This window comes from Odontesthes bonariensis, chromosome 19, assembly GCF_027942865.1.
Source record: "Odontesthes bonariensis isolate fOdoBon6 chromosome 19, fOdoBon6.hap1, whole genome shotgun sequence".
Classification (NCBI taxonomy): domain Eukaryota; kingdom Metazoa; phylum Chordata; class Actinopteri; order Atheriniformes; family Atherinopsidae; genus Odontesthes; species Odontesthes bonariensis.
Genome location: NC_134524.1, coordinates 1,580,837 through 1,602,895, shown reverse-complemented (window position 1 = coordinate 1,602,895; position 22,059 = coordinate 1,580,837). Strand labels below are relative to the sequence as shown.

The following is a 22,059-nucleotide window of genomic DNA, read 5'->3' as shown; positions in this document are numbered from 1 at the left end:
AGGATGTTGATGAGTTGTGTTTTCATCTGCAGGTGGAGGAGACGGCCTTCGTCAAACCGGTGTGCCTGCCTCAGCCCGGCCAGCTGCCATCACCAGACTCCTACTGCTACATCACCGGCTGGGGTCACATGGGCAACAGGAGTGAGCTCACACACATCCACACACTCATTTGCACCAGACTGGGCGGGTTCAGGGGGAGTTTGGCGGTTTTTAAGTGAATCATCACCTGCATCACTGATTGGCTCCTGCCACCTGTCAGCCTCCATAGTGAGTAGCTGTTAGCTAAGCAGCCGTTAGCTTAGTAGCCATTAGCTAAGCAACCGTTAGCTAAGCAGCCGTAAGCTAAGCAGCCGTAAGCTAAGCAGCTGTTAGCCAAGCAGCCGTTAGCTAAGTAGCCGTTAGCTAAGCAGCCGTCAGCTAAGCAGCCGTTAGCTAATCAGCCGTTAGCTAAGCAGACGTTAGCTAAGCAGCCGTTAGCCAAGCAGCCGTTAGCTAAGTAGCCGTTAGCTAAGCAGACCGGCGGGTGATGCCTTGAATCTGGAGCAGGAGGCTCTACTGACGGCAAAATGTAAGTTGTAAATGTAAAACTTCTCCCAAAGAGCAGAATCCAGCTGGGCTCGGAGCGCTTTATGGGCTCAGCCTCGTATCAGCGTGAGCTGACAGAGTTCTGAGCCCACGCCTCCGGGGTCGGTGTGTAGTTTCCCTTCTGAACACTCACCTTTACCTGCTATAAGTTGGATTATTACATGAGAACAAAGCTCTAACAGTGAATCCTGAACCCTGTAACCCTCCAAAGGTGAATGAGTTTGTTTCTGCTTTGTGATCATTTCATGCAGCCTGCATTTAATTCTGCTTGTTGTGAGTGTTTAACCAGCATAACATGAGCTCAGAGGTGACTCTGAACTTAGGTGCTGTTTACACATACCCGGGTATGTGTAAACAGCACCTAAATGTTTCTTCTTTAAGGCCCAATGAGCTCAGAGGTGACTCTGAACTTAATGTTTCTTCTTTAAGGCCCAATGAGCTCAGAGGTGACTCTGAACTTAATGTTTCTTCTTTAAGGCCCAATGAGCTCAGAGGTGACTCTGAACTTAATGTTTCTTCTTTAAGGCCCAATGAGCTCAGAGGTGACTCTGAACTTAATGTTTCTTCTTTAAGGCCCAATGAGCTCAGAGGTGACTCTGAACTTAAGGCCAGAGTCCACAAAGTGGTTTTCAATTCATTCAAAGTAATTTCCAAGCTTCGTTTCTGTGTCTCTCAACTGATGTTTTTACTTTATCCTCCGTTTATAATAACCCAGTCAGTCTGCTTTTTATTCAACATGTTTTTACACCAAACAAAGGACATTTGGCTTCATGTGTCTATGGGTGACATGTTCAGTCTGACAGATGTGACTTTAAAAACTTTCTGACAGTTTGTGTTGTAACGCTGACGTAAAGATGGAACTCTGTTTTTATTTGTGCGTAGTGCCGTTCAAGCTGCAGGAGGGGGAGGTCCGCATCATCTCGCTGGCTCAGTGTCAGTCCTACTTCGACATGAAGACCATCACTCCCAGGATGCTTTGCGCCGGCTACGAGGCTGGAACGGTGGACTCCTGCATGGTAACGTCTCAGCACCGTGTGAACTGCAGTCCACCATCTAATGGGCACGTTTGATGGTGTCCTCCATTAGAAACGACAAAGGAGGGTTCATTTGTTGGAAACCACTTTAAACCACTTTAAAGCAGCTTGGGATGCTCTCCCAACATGCCTCATGCATTATTTTTTTAACTTGGCCCATTTGGTAGAGAAAAACTAACATGTTAAATAAAGTTTCAAATTGTGTTTATTGAAAGTGATTTTTAACATCAAGATTCTGTTTATTTTTTTATTTTTTGTCATTAAAGTTTTTATTTAATTATTCATACACACCTAAACAAAACATTCAAACTTGAAAACAAACACTGACACCAACATCAACAGACAGTATATCCAGCTTATAGCCCTGTACACAAAGACCTCCTGCACATAGACTCTTTTGTTTTTGTTTACATTTACATTTACATTTTACATTTTGCATTGATCAGCACCATATCTACAAATTTCCATTTTCCATGCGTACAAAAAAATACGTTCCCAGGCCCTCCTAACGTGTTCCTCTTCATTGTTAACTCTAGCCAACATGCCTTCATATGATGCAACTTCTGACATCGTTTCCATCCACTTTTTAACATCTGGGGCGACTGTAGTCTTCCATACTCTGAGGATTGCTCGGGCAGCTGTGACCATTCCAACTTTTAAAATCTCTCTTTTCATAGTTCTAGGACCACTAAAAAGGTCGGTCCCGCAGTGGGAGGTTAACAGGGATGTGTGTGTGTGTGTGTGTGTGTGTGTGTGTGTGTGTGTGTGTGTGTGTGTGTGTGTGTGTGTGTGTGTGTGTGTGTGTGTGTGTGTGTGCGTGTGCGCAGGGGGACAGCGGCGGCCCGCTGGTGTGCGAGCAGCCGGACGGCGGCCGCTGGACGCTGTTCGGCCTGACCTCCTGGGGCAGCGTGTGCTTCAGCAAAGTTCTGGGACCCGGAGTTTACAGCAACGTGACGCACTTCACGCCCTGGATCCAGCAGCAGATCTACGTCCACACGTACCTGACCGACTGACACGCCGCCCGCTCCCAGCGCTCCTTCATTCCAGGAGGCAGTGATGTCATCCACCGTCCCGCCACACCCTCAGCTCCTCTGTCTGTGCCTGTATCTGTGCTGAGAGCCGCCGCCGCCGCCGCCGCCCGAGCGGCCGCATAAATATCAGCCTCCCAGGCGCTAAGCTAGCCGGTAGCCCGTAGAACTCCCAAAGGATGCGTTGATGTTAGATTCTTGTTGACCTATGACCTGTGGCGTTTAATCACCGCTCACTTCTTCATGTTCAGCCTCCTGTTTCAGGAGGAGGGGGCATCAGGGGGGCATCAGGGGGGCTCTGAGCATGAAGAACTCAGTGGTGGTTACACCTTTATGGACTCACTTTGCCCCAATAATCAGTAACTCAGAGTAAAGTCGAACCTAACTTTGATGTTGTGGCCCTCACAGGAAGAGTTTGTGTCAGATGTAACACAGGAAGTCCTCCTGCGTTCTTCTTCTGCGGGTTTCCTGGAGACTTTCCTCATAATCAGCTGCTCCTCACTGCCCCTGTGATTCTGAGGCAGTTCCAGGGACTGGTGGTAAACTACAGACTAAAACACGTAATTCCCTTTAGCTCTGCTTTAAAGCCGTAATGACTAACACCTAGAACACCTAGAACACTTCGAACGCTTCGAACGCTTCGAACGCTTCGAACATTTCCAGCACTTCGAGCACTTAGCTTAGAACACTTCGAACGCTTCGAACATTTCGAGCACTTCGAACGCTTCCAACACTTCGAGCACTTAGAACGCTTCGAACGCTTCGAACACTTCGAACATTTCGAGCACTTCGAACACTTAGCTTAGAACACTTAGCTTAGAACACTTCGAACGCTTCGAACATTTCGAGCACTTCGAATGCTTCGAACGCTTCGAACGCTTCCAACACTTCGAGCACTTAGAATACTTCGAGCACTTAGAACACTTAGCTTAGAACACTTCGAACGCTTCGAACGCTTCGAACCCTTCGAACATTTCGAGCACTTCGAACATTTCGAGCACTTCGAACATTTCGAGCACTTCGAACGCTTCGAACGCTTCCAACACTTCGAGCACTTAGAACACTTCGAGCACTTCGAACACTTAGCTTAGAACACTTAGCTTAGAACACTTAGCTTAGAACACTTAGCTTAGAACACTTAGCTTAGAACACTTAGCTTAGAACGCTTCGAACGCTTCGAACGCTTCGAACCCTTCGAACATTTCGAACACTTAGCTTAGAACACTTAGCTTAGAACGCTTCGAACGCTTCGAACCCTTCGAACATTTCGAGCACTTCGAACACTTAGCTTAGAACACTTAGCTTAGAACACTTCGAACGCTTCGAACATTTCGAGCACTTCGAACGCTTCGAACACTTCGAACATTTCGAGCACTTCGAACACTTAGCTTAGAACACTTAGCTTAGAACACTTCGAACGCTTCGAACATTTCGAGCACTTCGAACGCTTCGAACGCTTCCAACATTTCGAGCACTTCGAACATTTCGAGCACTTCGAACATTTCGAGCACTTCGAACATTTCGAGCACTTCGAACATTTCGAGCACTTCGAACGCTTCGAACGCTTCCAACACTTCGAGCACTTAGAACACTTCGAGCACTTCGAACACTTAGCTTAGAACACTTAGCTTAGAACGCTTCGAACGCTTCGAACGCTTCGAACCCTTCGAACATTTCGAACACTTAGCTTAGAACACTTAGCTTAGAACGCTTCGAACGCTTCGAACCCTTCGAACATTTCGAGCACTTCGAACACTTAGCTTAGAACACTTAGCTTAGAACACTTCGAACGCTTCGAACATTTCGAGCACTTCGAACGCTTCGAACACTTCGAACATTTCGAGCACTTCGAACACTTAGCTTAGAACACTTAGCTTAGAACACTTCGAACGCTTCGAACATTTCGAGCACTTCGAACGCTTCGAACGCTTCCAACACTTCGAGCACTTAGAACACTTCGAGCACTTAGAACACTTCGAGCACTTAGAACACTTAGCTTAGAACACTTCGAACGCTTCGAACGCTTCGAACATTTCGAGCACTTCGAACATTTCGAGCACTTAGAACATTTCGAGCACTTAGAACACTTAGCTTAGAACACTTAGCTTAGAACACTTCGAACGCTTCGAACCCTTCGAACATTTCGAGCACTTCGAACATTTCGAGCACTTAGAACACTTAGCTTAGAACACTTCGAACGCTTCGAACGCTTCGAACCCTTCGAACATTTCGAGCACTTCGAACATTTCGAGCACTTCGAACATTTCGAGCACTTAGAACATTTTGAGCACTTCGAACACTTCGAACACTTCGAACCCTTCGAACATTTCGAGCACTTAGAACATTTCGAGCACTTCGAACACTTAGAACACTTAGAACACTTCGAACACTAATGGCACGAAGTGATACTCGGTTGTAATGGAAACACAACCAAACCGAGCCGTGCCGAGCTAGTGGAAATGCGCCATTAGAACACTTAGAACTCTTAGAGCACTTGGAGCTCTTAGAGCACATAGAACACTTGGAACACTTAGAACTCTTAGAGCACTTGGAGCTCTTAGAGCACATGGAACTCTTGGAACACTTAGAACTCTTAGCGAAGCTGCAGCGCTCCAAGTGTTCTGAGTGGAAACTCTCCAGGGAAGCCGTTGGAAACTCAAACAGAGCATTAAAACTCGTCCATAAGGTCAGCACTGAAGCTAAAACGCTGCTAGCCGCGGCTAAACTGACCCTCCCAACACTCCACCTCCCACAATGCATCACTCAGTAGTGCCTGTACTTAAGATAGCAGTAAGACCTTGTTACCTGTACGATGTTGTGCTGTTCCCTGTGTGCGTGTCAGTGAGAAGTTGTTTGCTTTTATTAACCCTTCAGTTTACCCAGAAACAGTCCTGAAATTATGGACCCCCCCCCGTCTGTGTGTGATGTCACATGAACGTGTGGTGATGTCACATGATGTCACGTGAAGGTGTGACTCACCTGTGTGTGGAGGCCGCCGCTAACAGAGCAGCAGTCATTTCTGTCTCAGTTAAACCACATGTTAACCTTCCACTTATATTCCTGATCAGAAATCTAATCAAAATTACCATCAAATTAACTAAAGAAACTATTTAAACAACTCATGAATAATAACTGTAGCACAGTGCAGATTTGGATCCAGTGTTCAGACTCAGGATATTTAAATATACTGAGATTTACACTGACTGTGAGGATAATAGAACGAATCTTATTGTGTTGTGATTTAAATCTGGTGATTTAATCTCAGCTGATGATAGCAAAACATGACTGAATGCAGATTGTTCTTTGTGCGGTTCCTAAAGTTCCTTACATCCTGTTTAAGAGTAATATAATAGTTTAAAAGAGGAGGCGCTTCATCAGCCCCACGTTATGCTAATCTTAACAGTAGGATCCATTAGCTTCGTAACAGCTAAAAACTGTAGTTTTATTTTTTAGTAAGCTAGCAGACTGACTAACAGCAACAATTAACTGCCAACTTAACGCCAGTTAGTATATGAAGCACAAGCGTAGCACACTGACAGCAAACAGCAGAAACTAATGCTTTTCATGACGTTAGCGCCTAGCTATGTTTCCTTTATTAGTGTATTTACGGATCATTTACGCCCAACTGTAGCATTTTTTCTTTGCTAAAGTTAGCTAAAAGTAAAAAGCAGGTGCTGTCCATCAGTTCGGATTTAAAAAAACAACAGTTTTATGGACATTTATTTTAAATTACATCTTTGGGGACTTAAGTTTGCTGCTGCATTACTGCGACTGACCACTGGGGAAAATTCAAGCTAGCTTAGCTTCACACTGTTGTTTAGTTACACGTGAGCCACTGACTTTTGTTAGTTTTTACTGGGCCTGGCAGGTTTGATGACTAAAGAAGGCACAAATTATAACTTAATTTGCACAAATGAACAACCACTGCATCCCGTTTAGCCCTCCCACGCAGCAGCGCCCCCTGGTGTGTGTGGACGCCGGCGTCCACGGTTCATTTGCATCCAAAGCAAGTTGCTCTAAACCAAAATGAACTCGAGTAAAAGTGCAGAATAACGTTTCTAACCGACCGTCCATCGTACCGCAGCTTCTGCGTTGGTGACAGAAAACAGTTTCCCCCTGATTACATCAGGATATCAGCATCAGTTTGACTTATTCACATTCAGAAATATTGAATAATTTCTGCTTTTTAACAGAGAAAATAGAGCACGATTCATTTTGAGAGCCAAGTGTTTCCTTAATTAAGAACTGGAGAACTTTAACTTTAACAGTAACTTTACTTTTACTTTAACTTTACTTTAACAGTAACTTTACTTTAACTTTAACAGTAACTTTAACAGTAACATAACTTTAAGTTAAAGTTATGTTACTGTTAAAGTTACTGTTACAGTTAAACAGTAACTTTACTTTAACTTTAACAGTAACTTTAACAGTAACTTTACTTTAACTTTAACTTTAACAGTAACTTTACTTTAACTTTTACTTTAACAGTAACTTTACTTTAACAGTAACTTTAACAGTAACTTTACTTTAACTTTAATTTTAACAGTAACTTTACTTTAACAGTAACTTTAACAGTAACTTTACTTTAACAGTAACTTTAACAGTAACTTTACTTTAACTTTAATTTTAACAGTAACTTTACTTTAACAGTAACTTTAACAGTAACTTTACTTTAACTTTAACTTTACTTTAACTTTAACAGTAACATAACTTTAAGAAGTAAGTAATATTGATTTATATAGCACCTTTCACAGACAATGAAGGTCACAAAGTGCTTCACAAGAAGTGCACAGAAAATACAATAAAAGTCAACAATAAAAACATACAGTTATTAACAACAATAATAATATTAAAAAGTAAAATAAACAAAGCGGTCATAAAAACAGCCAATACACTGCTGTGGTTAGAAGGCTTGTCGCTTTAACATCTCCGGGCTCCGTGGCTTCAGCCAGAACCACCTGACTCTGCGTATCTTAAATATTCTGAGGCCGAACTGACATCCAGAACATTCCAAGTGGCTGCTGCTGCTGTCGTTGTGTTGTGTGTTGGGTTTTTTAAGAGTATTTTTCTACAGCTTTTTGTATGTCATGCTTCTTACGGGCCTGTGACTGTGTGTGATTTACCCCTCCAGGTTTAGCTGTTATGACTTTAATGATGAAGAGTTACTGATTGATCACGTGGATTTAAATGCTTTATGGACACACTGTAGCCTCTAACGTTTTGTGTAAACGGTGAATATTATGTTCGTATCATCTTGTATCGCACCAATAAAGCTGTAAACACTCTGCTGGGTGTGACTCACTGTCTGTCTGCAGGCCTGTGACTGTTTGCACTTCCTGTTCCCCACAAATAACAGGAAACATGTGAGACTGAGAAGTGTTATTGTCACATATGTTATGAACAAGTGTTCAGTTTTCTTATTTCCTCAGAGAAACAACTGAGCTGCCTAACAATGAGATGATTTAAAACCCTTTAACTCCTCTTTTATTATGTCTTTTAGCGTAAAAAACCTAAAGTGGGTTTCAGAGATGGTTTATTTCAGAGTAAAGTCGGTGAAACATCTGGTAAAAGCAGGATGTTTGAGATTAAAATGAACTTTTTATACGTAGAGATCATCCAGGAGGTGTTGTACATGCTGAATTATGGGATGTGGGACACCAAAACACAAGTTCACCCATCCATCTATGCTTGATTAAATTTAGGGTTGGGGGGGTGGAGCCTATCCCAGCTGCCACAGGTGGGGAACACCAGGGTTGGGTCACCAATAAGCAACAACCGTTCACACTGGCTGTGTTCGAGACCGCATACTACTCCCACTACTGGGACATCTCTAAAGGTGGAACATCTCTATGGGTGGAACATCTCTAAAGGTGGAACATCTCTATGGGTGGAACATCTCTGAAGGTGGGACATCTCTAAAGTGGAACATCTCTAAAGGTGGAACATCTATAAAGGTGGCACATCTCTAAAGGTGGGACATCTCTAAAGGTAGAACATCTCTAAAGGTGGAACATCTCTAAAGGTGGAACATCTCTATGGGTGGAACATCTCTAAAGGTGGGACATCTCTAAAGGTGGAACATCTCTATGGGTGGAACATCTCTAAAGGTTGGACATCTCTAAAGGTGGGACATCTCTAAAGGTGGGACATCTCTAAAGGTTGGACATCTCTAAAGGTGGGACATCTCTAAAGGTGGAACATCTCTCAGGGTGGAACATCTCTAAAGGTGGAACATCTCTATGGGTGGAACATCTCTAAAGGTGGAACATCTCTAAAGGTGGAACATCTCTATGGGTGGAACATCTCTAAAGGTGGAACATCTCTAAAGGTGGAACATCTCTATGGGTGGAACATCTCTAAAGGTGGAACATCTCTATGGGTAGAACATCTCTAAAGGTGGAACATCTCTATGGGTGGAACATCTCTAAAGGTGGAACATCTCTATGGGTAGAACATCTCTAAAGGAGGCACATCTCTAAAGGTGGGACATCTCTAAAGTGGAACATATCTAAAGGTGGAACATCTCTAAAGGTGGAACATCTCTAAAGGTGGGACATCTCTAAAGGTGGAACAACTCTATGGGTGGAACATCTCTAAAGTGGAACATATCTAAAGGTGGGACATCTCTAAAGGTGGAACATCTCTATGGGTGGAACATCTCTATTTAGGAACATATCTAAAGGTGGAACATCTCTAAAGGTGGAACATCTCTAAAGGTGGAACATCTCTAAAGGTGGGACATGTCTCTGGGTGGAACATCTCTAAAGGTGGAACATCTCTAAAGGTGGAACATCTCTAAAGGTGGGACATCTCTAAAGTGGAACATATCTAAAGGTGGAACATCTCTAAAGTGGAACATCTCTAAAGGTGGAACATCTCTAAAGGTGGAACATCTCTAAAGGTGGGACATCTCTAAAGTGGAACATATCTAAAGGTGGAACATCTCTAAAGTGGAACATCTCTAAAGGTGGAACATCTCTATGGGTGGGACATCTCTAAAGGTGGAACAACTCTATGGGTGGAACATCTCTAAAGTGGAACATATCTAAAGGTTGAACATCTCTAAAGGTGGGACATCTCTAACGGTGGAACATCTCTATGGGTGGAACATCTCTATTTAGGAACATATCTAAAGGTGGAACATCTCTAAAGGTGGGACATGTCTCTGGGTGGAACATCTCTAAAGGTGGAACATCTCTAAAGGTGGAACATCTCTAAAGGTGGGACATGTCTCTGGGTGGAACATCTCTAAAGGTGGAACATCTCTAAAGGTGGGACATCTCTAAAGTGGAACATATCTAAAGGTGGAACATCTCTAAAGTGGAACATCTCTAAAGGTGGAACATCTCTAAAGGTGGGACATATCTAAAGGTGGAACATCTCTAAAGGTGGGACATCTCTAAAGGAGGGACATCTCTAAAGGTGGAACATCTCTAAAGGTGGAACATCTCTAGTGGAACATATCTAAAGGTGGAACATCTCTAAAGTGGAACATATCTAAAGGTGGAACATCTCTAAAGGTGGAACATCTCTAAAGGTGGGACATCTCTAAAGTGGAACATATCTAAAGGTGGAACATCTCTAAAGTGGAACATCTCTAAAGGTGGAACATCTCTATGGGTGGGACATCTCTAAAGGTGGAACAACTCTATGGGTGGAACATCTCTAAAGTGGAACATATCTAAAGGTTGAACATCTCTAAAGGTGGGACATCTCTAAAGGTGGAACATCTCTATGGGTGGAACATCTCTATTTAGGAACATATCTAAAGGTGGAACATCTCTAAAGGTGGGACATGTCTCTGGGTGGAACATCTCTAAAGGTGGAACATCTCTAAAGGTGGAACATCTCTAAAGGTGGAACATCTCTAAAGGTGGGACATGTCTCTGGGTGGAACATCTCTAAAGGTGGAACATCTCTAAAGGTGGGACATCTCTAAAGTGGAACATATCTAAAGGTGGAACATCTCTAAAGTGGAACATCTCTAAAGGTGGAACATCTCTAAAGGTGGAACATCTCTAAAGGTGGGACATATCTAAAGGTGGAACATCTCTAAAGGTGGAACATCTCTAAAGGTGGGACATCTCTAAAGGTGGAACATCTCTAAAGGTGGAACATCTCTAGTGGAACATATCTAAAGGTGGAACATCTCTAAAGTGGAACATATCTAAAGGTGGAACATCTCTAAAGGTGGAACATCTCTATGGGTGGAACATCTCTAAAGGTGGGACATCTCTAAAGGAGGGACATCTCTAAAGGTGGAACATCTCTAAAGGTGGAACATCTCTAAAGGTGGAACATCTCTAGTGGAACATATCTAAAGGTGGAACATCTCTAAAGTGGAACATCTCTATGGGTGGAACATCTCTAAAGTTGAACATATCTAAAGGTGGAACATCTCTAAAGGTGGAACATCTCTAAAGGTGGAACATCTCTATGGGTGGAACATCTCTAAAGTTGAACATATCTAAAGGTGGAACATCTCTAAAGGTGGGACATCTCTAAAGGTGGAACATCTCTAAAGGTGGGACATCTCTAAAGGTGGAACATCTCTAAAGGTGGAACATCTCTAAAGGTGGGACATCTCTAAAGGTGGAACATCTTTAAAGGTGGGACATCTCTAAAGGTGGAACATCTCTAAAGGTGGAACATCTCTAAAGGTGGGACTTCTCTAAAGGTGGAACATCTCTAAAGGTGGGACATCTCTAAAGGTGGGACATCTCTAAAGGTGGAACATCTCTAAAGGTGGGACATCTCTAAAGGTGGAACATCTTTAAAGGTGGGACAGCTCTAAAGTGGAACATATCTAAAGGTGGAACATCTCTAAAGGTGGAACATATCTAAAGGTGTAACATCTCTATGGGTGGGACATCTCTAAAGGAGGAACATCTCTAAAGGTGTAACATCTCTATGGGTGGAAAATCTCTAAAGTGGAACATATCTAAAGGTGGAACATCTCTAAAGGTGGGACAGCTCTAAAGTGGAACATCTCTAAAGTGGAACATATCTAAAGGTGGAACATCTCTAAAGTGGAACATATCTAAAGGTGGAACAGCTCTAAAGTGGAACATATCTAAAGGTGTAACATCTCTAAAGGTGGAACATCTCTAAAGGTGGAACATCTCTAAAGGTGGGACATCTCTATGGGTGGAACATCTCTATGGGTGGAAAATCTCTAAAGTGGAACATATCTAAAGGTGGAACATCTCTAAAGGTGGGACAGCTCTAAAGTGGAACATATCTAAAGGTGTAACATCTCTATGGGTGGAACATCTCTATTTAGGAACATATCTAAAGGTGGAACATCTCTAAAGGTGGGACATGTCTCTGGGTGGAACATCTCTAAAGGTGGAACATCTCTAAAGGTGGAACATCTCTAAAGGTGGAACATCTCTAAAGGTGGGACATGTCTCTGGGTGGAACATCTCTAAAGGTGGAACATCTCTAAAGGTGGGACATCTCTAAAGTGGAACATATCTAAAGGTGGAACATCTCTAAAGTGGAACATCTCTAAAGGTGGAACATCTCTAAAGGTGGAACATCTCTAAAGGTGGGACATATCTAAAGGTGGAACATCTCTAAAGGTGGAACATCTCTAAAGGTGGGACATCTCTAAAGGTGGAACATCTCTAAAGGTGGAACATCTCTAGTGGAACATATCTAAAGGTGGAACATCTCTAAAGTGGAACATATCTAAAGGTGGAACATCTCTAAAGGTGGAACATCTCTATGGGTGGAACATCTCTAAAGGTGGGACATCTCTAAAGGAGGGACATCTCTAAAGGTGGAACATCTCTAAAGGTGGAACATCTCTAAAGGTGGAACATCTCTAGTGGAACATATCTAAAGGTGGAACATCTCTAAAGTGGAACATCTCTATGGGTGGAACATCTCTAAAGTTGAACATATCTAAAGGTGGAACATCTCTAAAGGTGGAACATCTCTAAAGGTGGAACATCTCTATGGGTGGAACATCTCTAAAGTTGAACATATCTAAAGGTGGAACATCTCTAAAGGTGGGACATCTCTAAAGGTGGAACATCTCTAAAGGTGGGACATCTCTAAAGGTGGAACATCTCTAAAGGTGGAACATCTCTAAAGGTGGGACATCTCTAAAGGTGGAACATCTTTAAAGGTGGGACATCTCTAAAGGTGGAACATCTCTAAAGGTGGAACATCTCTAAAGGTGGGACTTCTCTAAAGGTGGAACATCTCTAAAGGTGGGACATCTCTAAAGGTGGAACATCTCTAAAGGTGGGACATCTCTAAAGGTGGAACATCTTTAAAGGTGGGACAGCTCTAAAGTGGAACATATCTAAAGGTGGAACATCTCTAAAGGTGGAACATATCTAAAGGTGTAACATCTCTATGGGTGGGACATCTCTAAAGGAGGAACATCTCTAAAGGTGTAACATCTCTATGGGTGGAAAATCTCTAAAGTGGAACATATCTAAAGGTGGAACATCTCTAAAGGTGGGACAGCTCTAAAGTGGAACATCTCTAAAGTGGAACATATCTAAAGGTGGAACATCTCTAAAGTGGAACATATCTAAAGGTGGAACAGCTCTAAAGTGGAACATATCTAAAGGTGTAACATCTCTAAAGGTGGAACATCTCTAAAGGTGGAACATCTCTAAAGGTGGGACATCTCTATGGGTGGAACATCTCTAAAGGTGGAACATCTCTAAAGGTGGGACATCTCTAAAGTGGAACATATCTAAAGGTGGAACATCTCTAAAGTGGAACATCTCTAAAGGTGGAACATCTCTAAAGGTGGAACATCTCTAAAGGTGGGACATATCTAAAGGTGGAACATCTCTAAAGGTGGAACATCTCTAAAGGTGGGACATCTCTAAAGGTGGAACATCTCTAAAGGTGGAACATCTCTAGTGGAACATATCTAAAGGTGGAACATCTCTAAAGTGGAACATATCTAAAGGTGGAACATCTCTAAAGGTGGAACATCTCTATGGGTGGAACATCTCTAAAGGTGGGACATCTCTAAAGGAGGGACATCTCTAAAGGTGGAACATCTCTAAAGGTGGAACATCTCTAAAGGTGGAACATCTCTAGTGGAACATATCTAAAGGTGGAACATCTCTAAAGTGGAACATCTCTATGGGTGGAACATCTCTAAAGTTGAACATATCTAAAGGTGGAACATCTCTAAAGGTGGAACATCTCTAAAGGTGGAACATCTCTATGGGTGGAACATCTCTAAAGTTGAACATATCTAAAGGTGGAACATCTCTAAAGGTGGGACATCTCTAAAGGTGGAACATCTCTAAAGGTGGGACATCTCTAAAGGTGGAACATCTCTAAAGGTGGAACATCTCTAAAGGTGGGACATCTCTAAAGGTGGAACATCTTTAAAGGTGGGACATCTCTAAAGGTGGAACATCTCTAAAGGTGGAACATCTCTAAAGGTGGGACTTCTCTAAAGGTGGAACATCTCTAAAGGTGGGACATCTCTAAAGGTGGAACATCTCTAAAGGTGGGACATCTCTAAAGGTGGAACATCTTTAAAGGTGGGACAGCTCTAAAGTGGAACATATCTAAAGGTGGAACATCTCTAAAGGTGGAACATATCTAAAGGTGTAACATCTCTATGGGTGGGACATCTCTAAAGGAGGAACATCTCTAAAGGTGTAACATCTCTATGGGTGGAAAATCTCTAAAGTGGAACATATCTAAAGGTGGAACATCTCTAAAGGTGGGACAGCTCTAAAGTGGAACATCTCTAAAGTGGAACATATCTAAAGGTGGAACATCTCTAAAGTGGAACATATCTAAAGGTGGAACAGCTCTAAAGTGGAACATATCTAAAGGTGTAACATCTCTAAAGGTGGAACATCTCTAAAGGTGGAACATCTCTAAAGGTGGGACATCTCTATGGGTGGAACATCTCTATGGGTGGAACATCTCTATGGGTGGAAAATCTGTAAAGTGGAACATATCTAAAGGTGGAACATCTCTAAAGGTGGGACAGCTCTAAAGTGGAACATATCTAAAGGTGTAACATCTCTAAAGGTGGAACATCTCTAAAGGTGGGACATCTCTATGGGTGGAACATCTCTAAAGGTGGAACATATCTAAAGGTGGGACATCTCTATGGGTGGAACATCTCTAAAGGTGTAACATCTCTATGGGTGGAACATCTCTATGGGTGGAACATCTCTATGGGTGGAACATCTCTATGGGTGGAACATCTCTAAAGTTGAACATATCTAAAGGTGGAACATCTCTAAAGGTGGGACATCTCTAAAGGTGGAACATCTCTAAAGGTGGAACATCTCTAAAGGTGGAACATCTCTAAAGGTGGGACATCTCTAAAGGTGGAACATCTTTAAAGGTGGGACAGCTCTAAAGTGGAACATATCTAAAGGTGGAACATCTCTAAAGGTGGAACATCTCTAAAGGTGGAACATCTTTAAAGGTGGGACAGCTCTAAAGGTGGGACATCTCTAAAGGTGGGACATCTCTAAAGGTGGAACATCTCTAAAGGTGGAACATCTTTAAAGGTGGGACAGCTCTAAAGTGGAACATATCTGAAGGTGGAACATCTCTAAAGGTGGAACATCTCTAAAGGTGGAACATATCTAAAGGTGGAACATCTCTAAAGGTGGGACATCTCTAAAGGTGGAACATCTTTAAAGGTGGGACGGCTCTAAAGTGGAACATATCTAAAGGTGGAACATCTCTAAAGGTGGAACATCTCTATGGGTGGAACATCTCTAAAGGAGGAACATCTCTAAAGGTGTAACATCTCTATGGGTGGAAAATCTCTAAAGTGGAACATATCTAAAGGTGGAACATCTCTAAAGGTGGGACAGCTCTAAAGTGGAACATCTCTAAAGTGGAACATATCTAAAGGTGGAACATCTCTAAAGTGGAACATATCTAAAGGTGGAACATCTCTAAAGTGGAACATATCTAAAGGTGGAACATCTCTAAAGGTGGAACAGCTCTAAAGTTGAACATATCTAAAGGTGTAACATCTCTAAAGGTGGAACATCTCTAAAGCTGGAACATCTCTAAAGGTGGGACATCTCTATGGGTGGAACATCTCTAAAGGTGGAACATATCTAAAGGTGGGACATCTCTATGGGTGGAACATCTCTAAAGGTGGAACATCTCTAAAGGTGGGACATCTCTATGGGTGGAACATCTCTATGGGTGGAACATCTCTATGGGTGGAACATTTCTAAAGTGGAACATATTTAAAGGTGGGACATCTCTATGGGTGGAACATCTCTATGGGTGGAACATCTATATGGGTGGAACATCTCTAAAGTGGAACATATCTAAAGGTGGAACATCTCTAAAGGTGGGACATCTCTATGGGTGGAACATCTCTATGGGTGGAACATTTCTAAAGTGGAACATATCTAAAGGTGGAACATCTCTAAAGTGGAACATATCTAAAGGTGGGACATCTCTATGGGTGGAACGTTTCTAAAGTGGAACATCTCTAAAGTGGAACATATCTAAAGGTGGGACATCTCTATGGGTGGAACGTTTCTAAAGTGGAACATCTCTAAAGGTGGAACATCTCTAAAGGTGGGACATCTCTAAAGGTAGAACATCTCTAAAGGTGGCACATCTCTATGGGTGGAACATCTCTATGGGTGGAACATTTCTAAAGTGGAACATATCTAAAGGTGGAACATCTCTAAAGGTGGGACATCTCTATGGGTGGAACATCTCTATGGGTGGAACATTTCTAAAGTGGAACATATCTAAAGGTGGAACATCTCTAAAGGTGGGACATCTATATGGGTGGAACATCTATATGGGTGGAACATCTCTAAAGTGGAACATATCTAAAGGTGGAACATCTCTAAAGGTGGGACATCTCTATGGGTGGAACATCTCTATGGGTGGAACATTTCTAAAGTGGAACATATCTAAAGGTGGAACATCTCTAAAGTGGAACATATCTAAAGGTGGGACATCTCTATGGGTGGAACGTTTCTAAAGTGGAACATCTCTAAAGTGGAACATATCTAAAGGTGGGACATCTCTATGGGTGGAACGTTTCTAAAGTGGAACATCTCTAAAGGTGGGACATCTCTAAAGGTGGGACATCTCTAAAGGTGGAACATCTCTAAAGGTGGCACATCTCTATGGGTGGAACATCTCTATGGGTGGAACATTTCTAAAGTGGAACATCTCTAAAGGTGGGACATCTCTAAAGGTGGAACATCTCTAAAGGTCTCACACACAGCCTGACACCTGCCATTATGTGAGTGATAATTGAGACGTGTTTGTGTCTGCAGCATCGCAGCCTGGCATTAATGCACCTGTGTTCCTGTAATGCCAGGCTTTACCTGCTGTGTGCCCAGGGGCGCCGCTGGGGATTTTGGGCCCCATGAAAATCATTTTTACTGGGCCCCCCCAAACAGCCGGCCAGGAGGTCGGTGAAAATTTGTGATGTTATTTTACACAAAACTGTGCATTTTTAATGGTATTTCTGACTATGGTTCCCATATTTGTGAAAAAATAAAAACATGACAGTTGAGGTGGGTAAACACTGAGCACCAGGAATCCAATGGAATTCATTTATTTGCTGCAACACTGATACTCTGATTCTAAACTCTTAATTAGGCTACCTGAAAAATACAAAACATAAACGTAATGTTTTCCAAAACAAATAAAGTTATTGTTACCAGTAAATTGTAAATAAAATATATTTATGGTTATAAGTTAGTTAATAACTTAGTGTCATATTATTTTTTGCCAGTGTTATAATTTTATTAGGGCCTCTCTGGGCCCCTCTTAATCATGGGCCCCTAGAATCGTTCCCGTTTTACCCCCTTTTCGGCACCCCTGTGTGTGCCACGGCTGTTATGTAACCGGACGACAAACAGTTAGAGACCGTCTGTTATTACCACAAACACTCTCTGCTCTGTGTCTGCTCCATGACTCAGCCGTCAGTCGGGTTTCTCTCTTTGTCAGAGTCGCACAACTTTTCAGCCAGCAAAGGTAAGAACGGAAAAAACTCAGTGTGTGAGGATGCAGAGATTTGCTGCTTTCAGCTGCAGTTTATCATTCAGAAACTGTAAAACAAGCATTTCCTCAGCAGAAGAGCTGAACATCAGTGAGTTTATCATTTAAACTGAACTGAACTCTAAATCTAACAAGTACAGAATTTATCTTCAAATCGGAGGAACTTTTTTTGATTTTCCTGCTGATTCACAGCAGAGAAGCTTCAATAATCAGTTTTTTTCACAAAGTGGATCTGATGCTTATTCTCTGAGTGAAAATCTGAGGTTTGGGTGATGGAAACAAGTCTCTGACATGCGGATGAAACTAAAAGGATTCACTTTAGCACCAGATTCCTTTTATGCTTCTTTATGCTTCAACTTCACAACAATTTACAGAGAAATCCTGCAAATCTCCTCAGATTCATTTGATATGGATCTATCAGTTGCTTTAAGAGTTTATAAATGGATCCAGATGTTTTGTTAAAGATTAAATTTAAAATGTGTTTTACATTTGTTTTGGTTTCTACTGAGGGATTTTCTTATTATTTTGATCATTTATTTTAATTATAAAGTTAATTAAAGGAATAATTTGACAAAACTTCTGTTATATTCAGTAGAAATTAAACCTGAAGATAAAACTGGAAACAAAATAAAAATCCTTGGATTGTTGCTGGCGAACACAAAGTTTTATTTTGTGTCTGCAAACTAGAAGCTAAAGAAAACTGTAGCCGGAGTTAACAGAAGCTGCAGCTACAGTCAGGTGTAACTCCTGCTGCTGCCTCCTGAAGCTGCTGCTACAGTCAGGTGTAACTCCTGCTGCTGCCTCCTGAAGCTGCAGCTAATGTCAGGTGTAACTCCTGCTGCTGCCTCCTGAAGCTGCCTCCTGAAGCTGCAGCTACAGTCAGGTGTAACTCCTGCTGCTGCCTCCTGAAGCTGCCTCCTGAAGCTGCAGCTACAGTCAGGTGTAACTGCTGCTGCTGCCTCCTGAAGCTGCAGCTAATGTCAGGTGTAACTCCTGCTGCTGCCTCCTGAAGCTGCCTCCTGAAGCTGCAGCTACAGTCAGGTGTAACTCCTGCTGCTGCCTCCTGAAGCTGCCTCCTGAAGCTGCAGCTACAGTCAGGTGTAACTCCTGCTGCTGCCTCCTGAAGCTGCAGCTACAGTCAGGTGTAACTCCTGCTGCTGCCTCCTGAAGCTGCAGCTACAGTCAGGTGTAACTCCTGCTGCTGCCTCCTGAAGCTGCCTCCTGAAGCTGCAGCTACAGTCAGGTGTAACTCCTGCTGCTGCCTCCTGCAGCTACAGTCAGGTGTAACTCCTGCTGCTGCCTCCTGAAGCTGCCTCCTGAAGCTGCAGCTACAGTCAGGTGTAACTCCTGCTGCTGCCTCCTGAAGCTGCTGCTACAGTCAGGTGTAACTCCTGCTGCTGCCTCCTGAAGCTGCCTCCTGAAGCTGCTGCTACAGTCAGGTGTAACTCCTGCTGCTGCCTCCTGAAGCTGCCTCCTGAAGCTGCAGCTACAGTCAGGTGTAACTCCTGCTGCTGCCTCCTGAAGCTGCTGCTACAGTCAGGTGTAACTCCTGCTGCTGCCTCCTGAAGCTGCTGCTACAGTCAGGTGTAACTCCTGCTGCTGCCTCCTGCTGCTGCCTCCTGAAGCTGCTGCTACAGTCAGGTGTAACTCCTGCTGCTGCCTCCTGAAGCTGCTGCTACAGTAAGGTGTAACTCCTGCTGCTGCCTCCTGAAGCTGCCTCCTGAAGCTGCTGCTACAGTCAGGTGTAACTCCTGCTGCTGCCTCCTGAAGCTGCAGCTACAGTCAGGTGTAACTGCTGCTGCTGCCTCCTGAAGCTGCTGCTACAGTCAGGTGTAACTCCTGCTGCTGCCTCCTGAAGCTGCAGCTACAGTCAGATGTAACTCCTGCTGCTGCCTCCTGAAGCTGCAGCTACAGTCAGGTGTAACTCCTGCTGCTGCCTCCTGAAGCTGCCTCCTGAAGCTGCTGCTACAGTCAGGTGTAACTCCTGCTGCTGCCTCCTGAAGCTGCTGCTACAGTCAGGTGTAACTCCTGCTGCTGCCTCCTGAAGCTGCCTCCTGAAGCTGCCTCCTGAAGCTGCTGCTACAGTCAGGTGTAACTCCTGCTGGATTACATTCCTCGTGTTTTTCCTTTTTTCCTGGGTTAGAACAGATTTAAATTCCTCTGGTTCTTTTCCAGCTTTCAACACGCTGCTGTTCATCAAAACAAACCCAATCAGATGGTTTCAGGTGGTTTCAGGCAGTTTCAGATGGTTTCAAGTGGTTTTCAGGTGGTTTTCAAGTGGTTTTCAGGTGGTTTTCAGGTGGTTTTAGATGGTTTCAGGTAGTTTTCAGGTGGTTTTAGATGTTTTCAGGTAGTTTTCAGGTGGTTTTAGGTGGTTTTATGTAGTTTCAGATGGTTTTCAGGTGGTTTTAGATGGTTTCAGGTGGTTTTCAGGTGGTTTTAGGTGGTTTTCAGGTGGTTTCAGGCAGTTTCAGATGGTTTCAAGTGGTTTTCAAGTGGTTTTCAGGTGGTTTTCAAGTGGTTTTCAGGTGGTTTTCAGGTGGTTTTAGATGGTTTCAGGTAGTTTTCAGGTGGTTTTAGGTGGTTTCAGATGGTTTTCAGGTGGTTTTAGATGGTTTCAGATGGTTTTCAGGTGGTTTTAGATGTTTTCAGGTGGTTTTATGTGGTTTTAGGTGGTTTTATGTGGTTTCAGATGGTTTTCAGGTGGTTTTAGATGGTTTCAGGTGGTTTTCAGGTGGTTTTCAGGTGGTTTCAGATGGTTTTCAGGTGGTTTTATGTGGTTTCAGATGGTTTTCAGGTGGTTTCAGATGGTTTTCAGGTGGTTTTAGGTGGTTTCAGGTGGTTTTCAGGTGGTTTCAGATGGTTTTCAGGTGGTTTTATGTGGTTTCAGATGGTTTTCAGGTGGTTTCAGATGGTTTTCAGGTGGTTTTAGGTGGTTTCAGATGGTTTCAGGTGGTTTCAGATGGTTTCAGATTGTTTCAGAGCAGCTCAGAGTGCAGAAGCAGCTCTGGTTAACGTGACCAATGACCTGTAGCCGAGTGCAGACCTTATTAGTTCTTTTAGACTTTATAGCTGCTTTGAAGCTGTCGGCCATCATCGACATCCTGCTGCATTCACAATTTTAGATTATTGCACTCGTGTGTCTCTAACAGAAACTTTTGGGTCACTGAGTAGCTTTACCCCCTCAGCTGAGCTGTGCTGACCCACCTGCTGACTGACAGAAGTTCTGCAGCTCCTGTTGTCCTCGGTCTCAGTCCCTCAGGACGCTCAGCATCGTTTAAACGCCCCACAGTGATCTCACACCGTATCATTGTGTTGTTGTGAACACAGATCTGATGTCACGTCGTGTGTGTCTGCAGTGGGCACTCAACAGTTTTAGCTTTAGTTTATTTTCCATCAAACTGAATAAATGAACAGTTGTGCCAAATCCATGAATATGTATGATGTTATTCCTTTTTTCTGGATTATCTCTCGACCCCGCAGAGGATCGATAACATGTGAAACCTTCATATAAAAAGTAGGGCTAGGCGAGTTATTTTCGCATTAATTCATTGATTATTAAAAACCGATAATGTCAGGATGGGGTGGTGAGCTAGGACACGGATGCGGACTTTTCAAAAAGAAAACTTGATTTATTCACAAAAACAAAGGACAAAACAAAGCGCGGCTGAGCCGGATGTCACAATCCTAAACTGTGGAATCAAAACCAAACAAAAGACTTGACACAACATGGAAAAAACACTTAACTTGGACGTGGGGTCGTGAGCATGGCATGAAGGATGTTGACGGGTAGGATCTCGCCAAAGGACAGGGGAGACGGGAAACTAAATAGGGACCTGGGAGTGATTGGTGAATGAGTGCAGCTGATGGGGAAACACAGGTGAAGTGAGTGAAGCTAACAATGGCAAAACCTAACTAAACATGAACTCAAAAACCAAGACCTAAAACATGATTAAAAACATCAAACTAAAAACATGAGGAAAGTCATGTGGGCGTGACAGAGCCTTTAATGGATAGGACAGTTCAGAGGGACAGGAAGCAGGGGGCAGAGAGAGGGGGAACGACATGCAGCACATGGCCGTCCGATGTGGGACTCCAACCGGGGCCAGCTGCAGCGAGGACTATAGCCTCTTATACATATACATATACTCAACCCACTACGCCAACAACCACCCGTTTTATTATTTATTTTATTATTGTAAAAGTCTGTTGCTCACAGGCTTTTATTTTGTAAAAGTCTGTCGCTCACAAGCTTTTATTATTGTAAAATTCTGTTGCTCACAAGCTTTTATTCTGTAAAAGTCTGTCGCTCACAGGCTTTTATTTTGTAAAAGTCTGTTGCTCAACGGCTTTTATTCTGTAAAAGTCTGATGCTCACAGACTTTTATTCTGTAAAAGTCTGT

General features: G+C 43.0%; 2 protein-coding genes across 3 annotated transcripts in view; both read left to right on the top strand.

Moving 5' to 3' along the window:
• Window positions 1–3,854, top strand: part of LOC142368519 (atrial natriuretic peptide-converting enzyme-like) — a 42,560-nt gene extending 38,706 nt beyond the window's left edge. The window contains exons 22-24 of the mRNA XM_075450707.1: window positions 33–141; window positions 1,468–1,601; window positions 2,447–3,854. Coding sequence (XP_075306822.1) covers window positions 33–141; window positions 1,468–1,601; window positions 2,447–2,632 — 429 coding nt within the window. The 3' untranslated portion in view covers window positions 2,633–3,854. The remainder of the gene's footprint in view (window positions 1–32; window positions 142–1,467; window positions 1,602–2,446) is intronic.
• A 13,697-nt stretch (window positions 3,855–17,551) lies between these two features.
• LOC142368896 (sodium/hydrogen exchanger 9B2-like) overlaps window positions 17,552–22,059 on the top strand; it is a 43,709-nt gene continuing 39,201 nt past the window's right edge. The window contains exon 1 of one of the 2 annotated variants that reach the window (XM_075451098.1): window positions 17,552–17,632. The gene's annotated coding sequence lies outside the window, so the exon portion shown is untranslated. The remainder of the gene's footprint in view (window positions 17,633–22,059) is intronic. The other variant, XM_075451099.1, reaches the window with a different exon arrangement.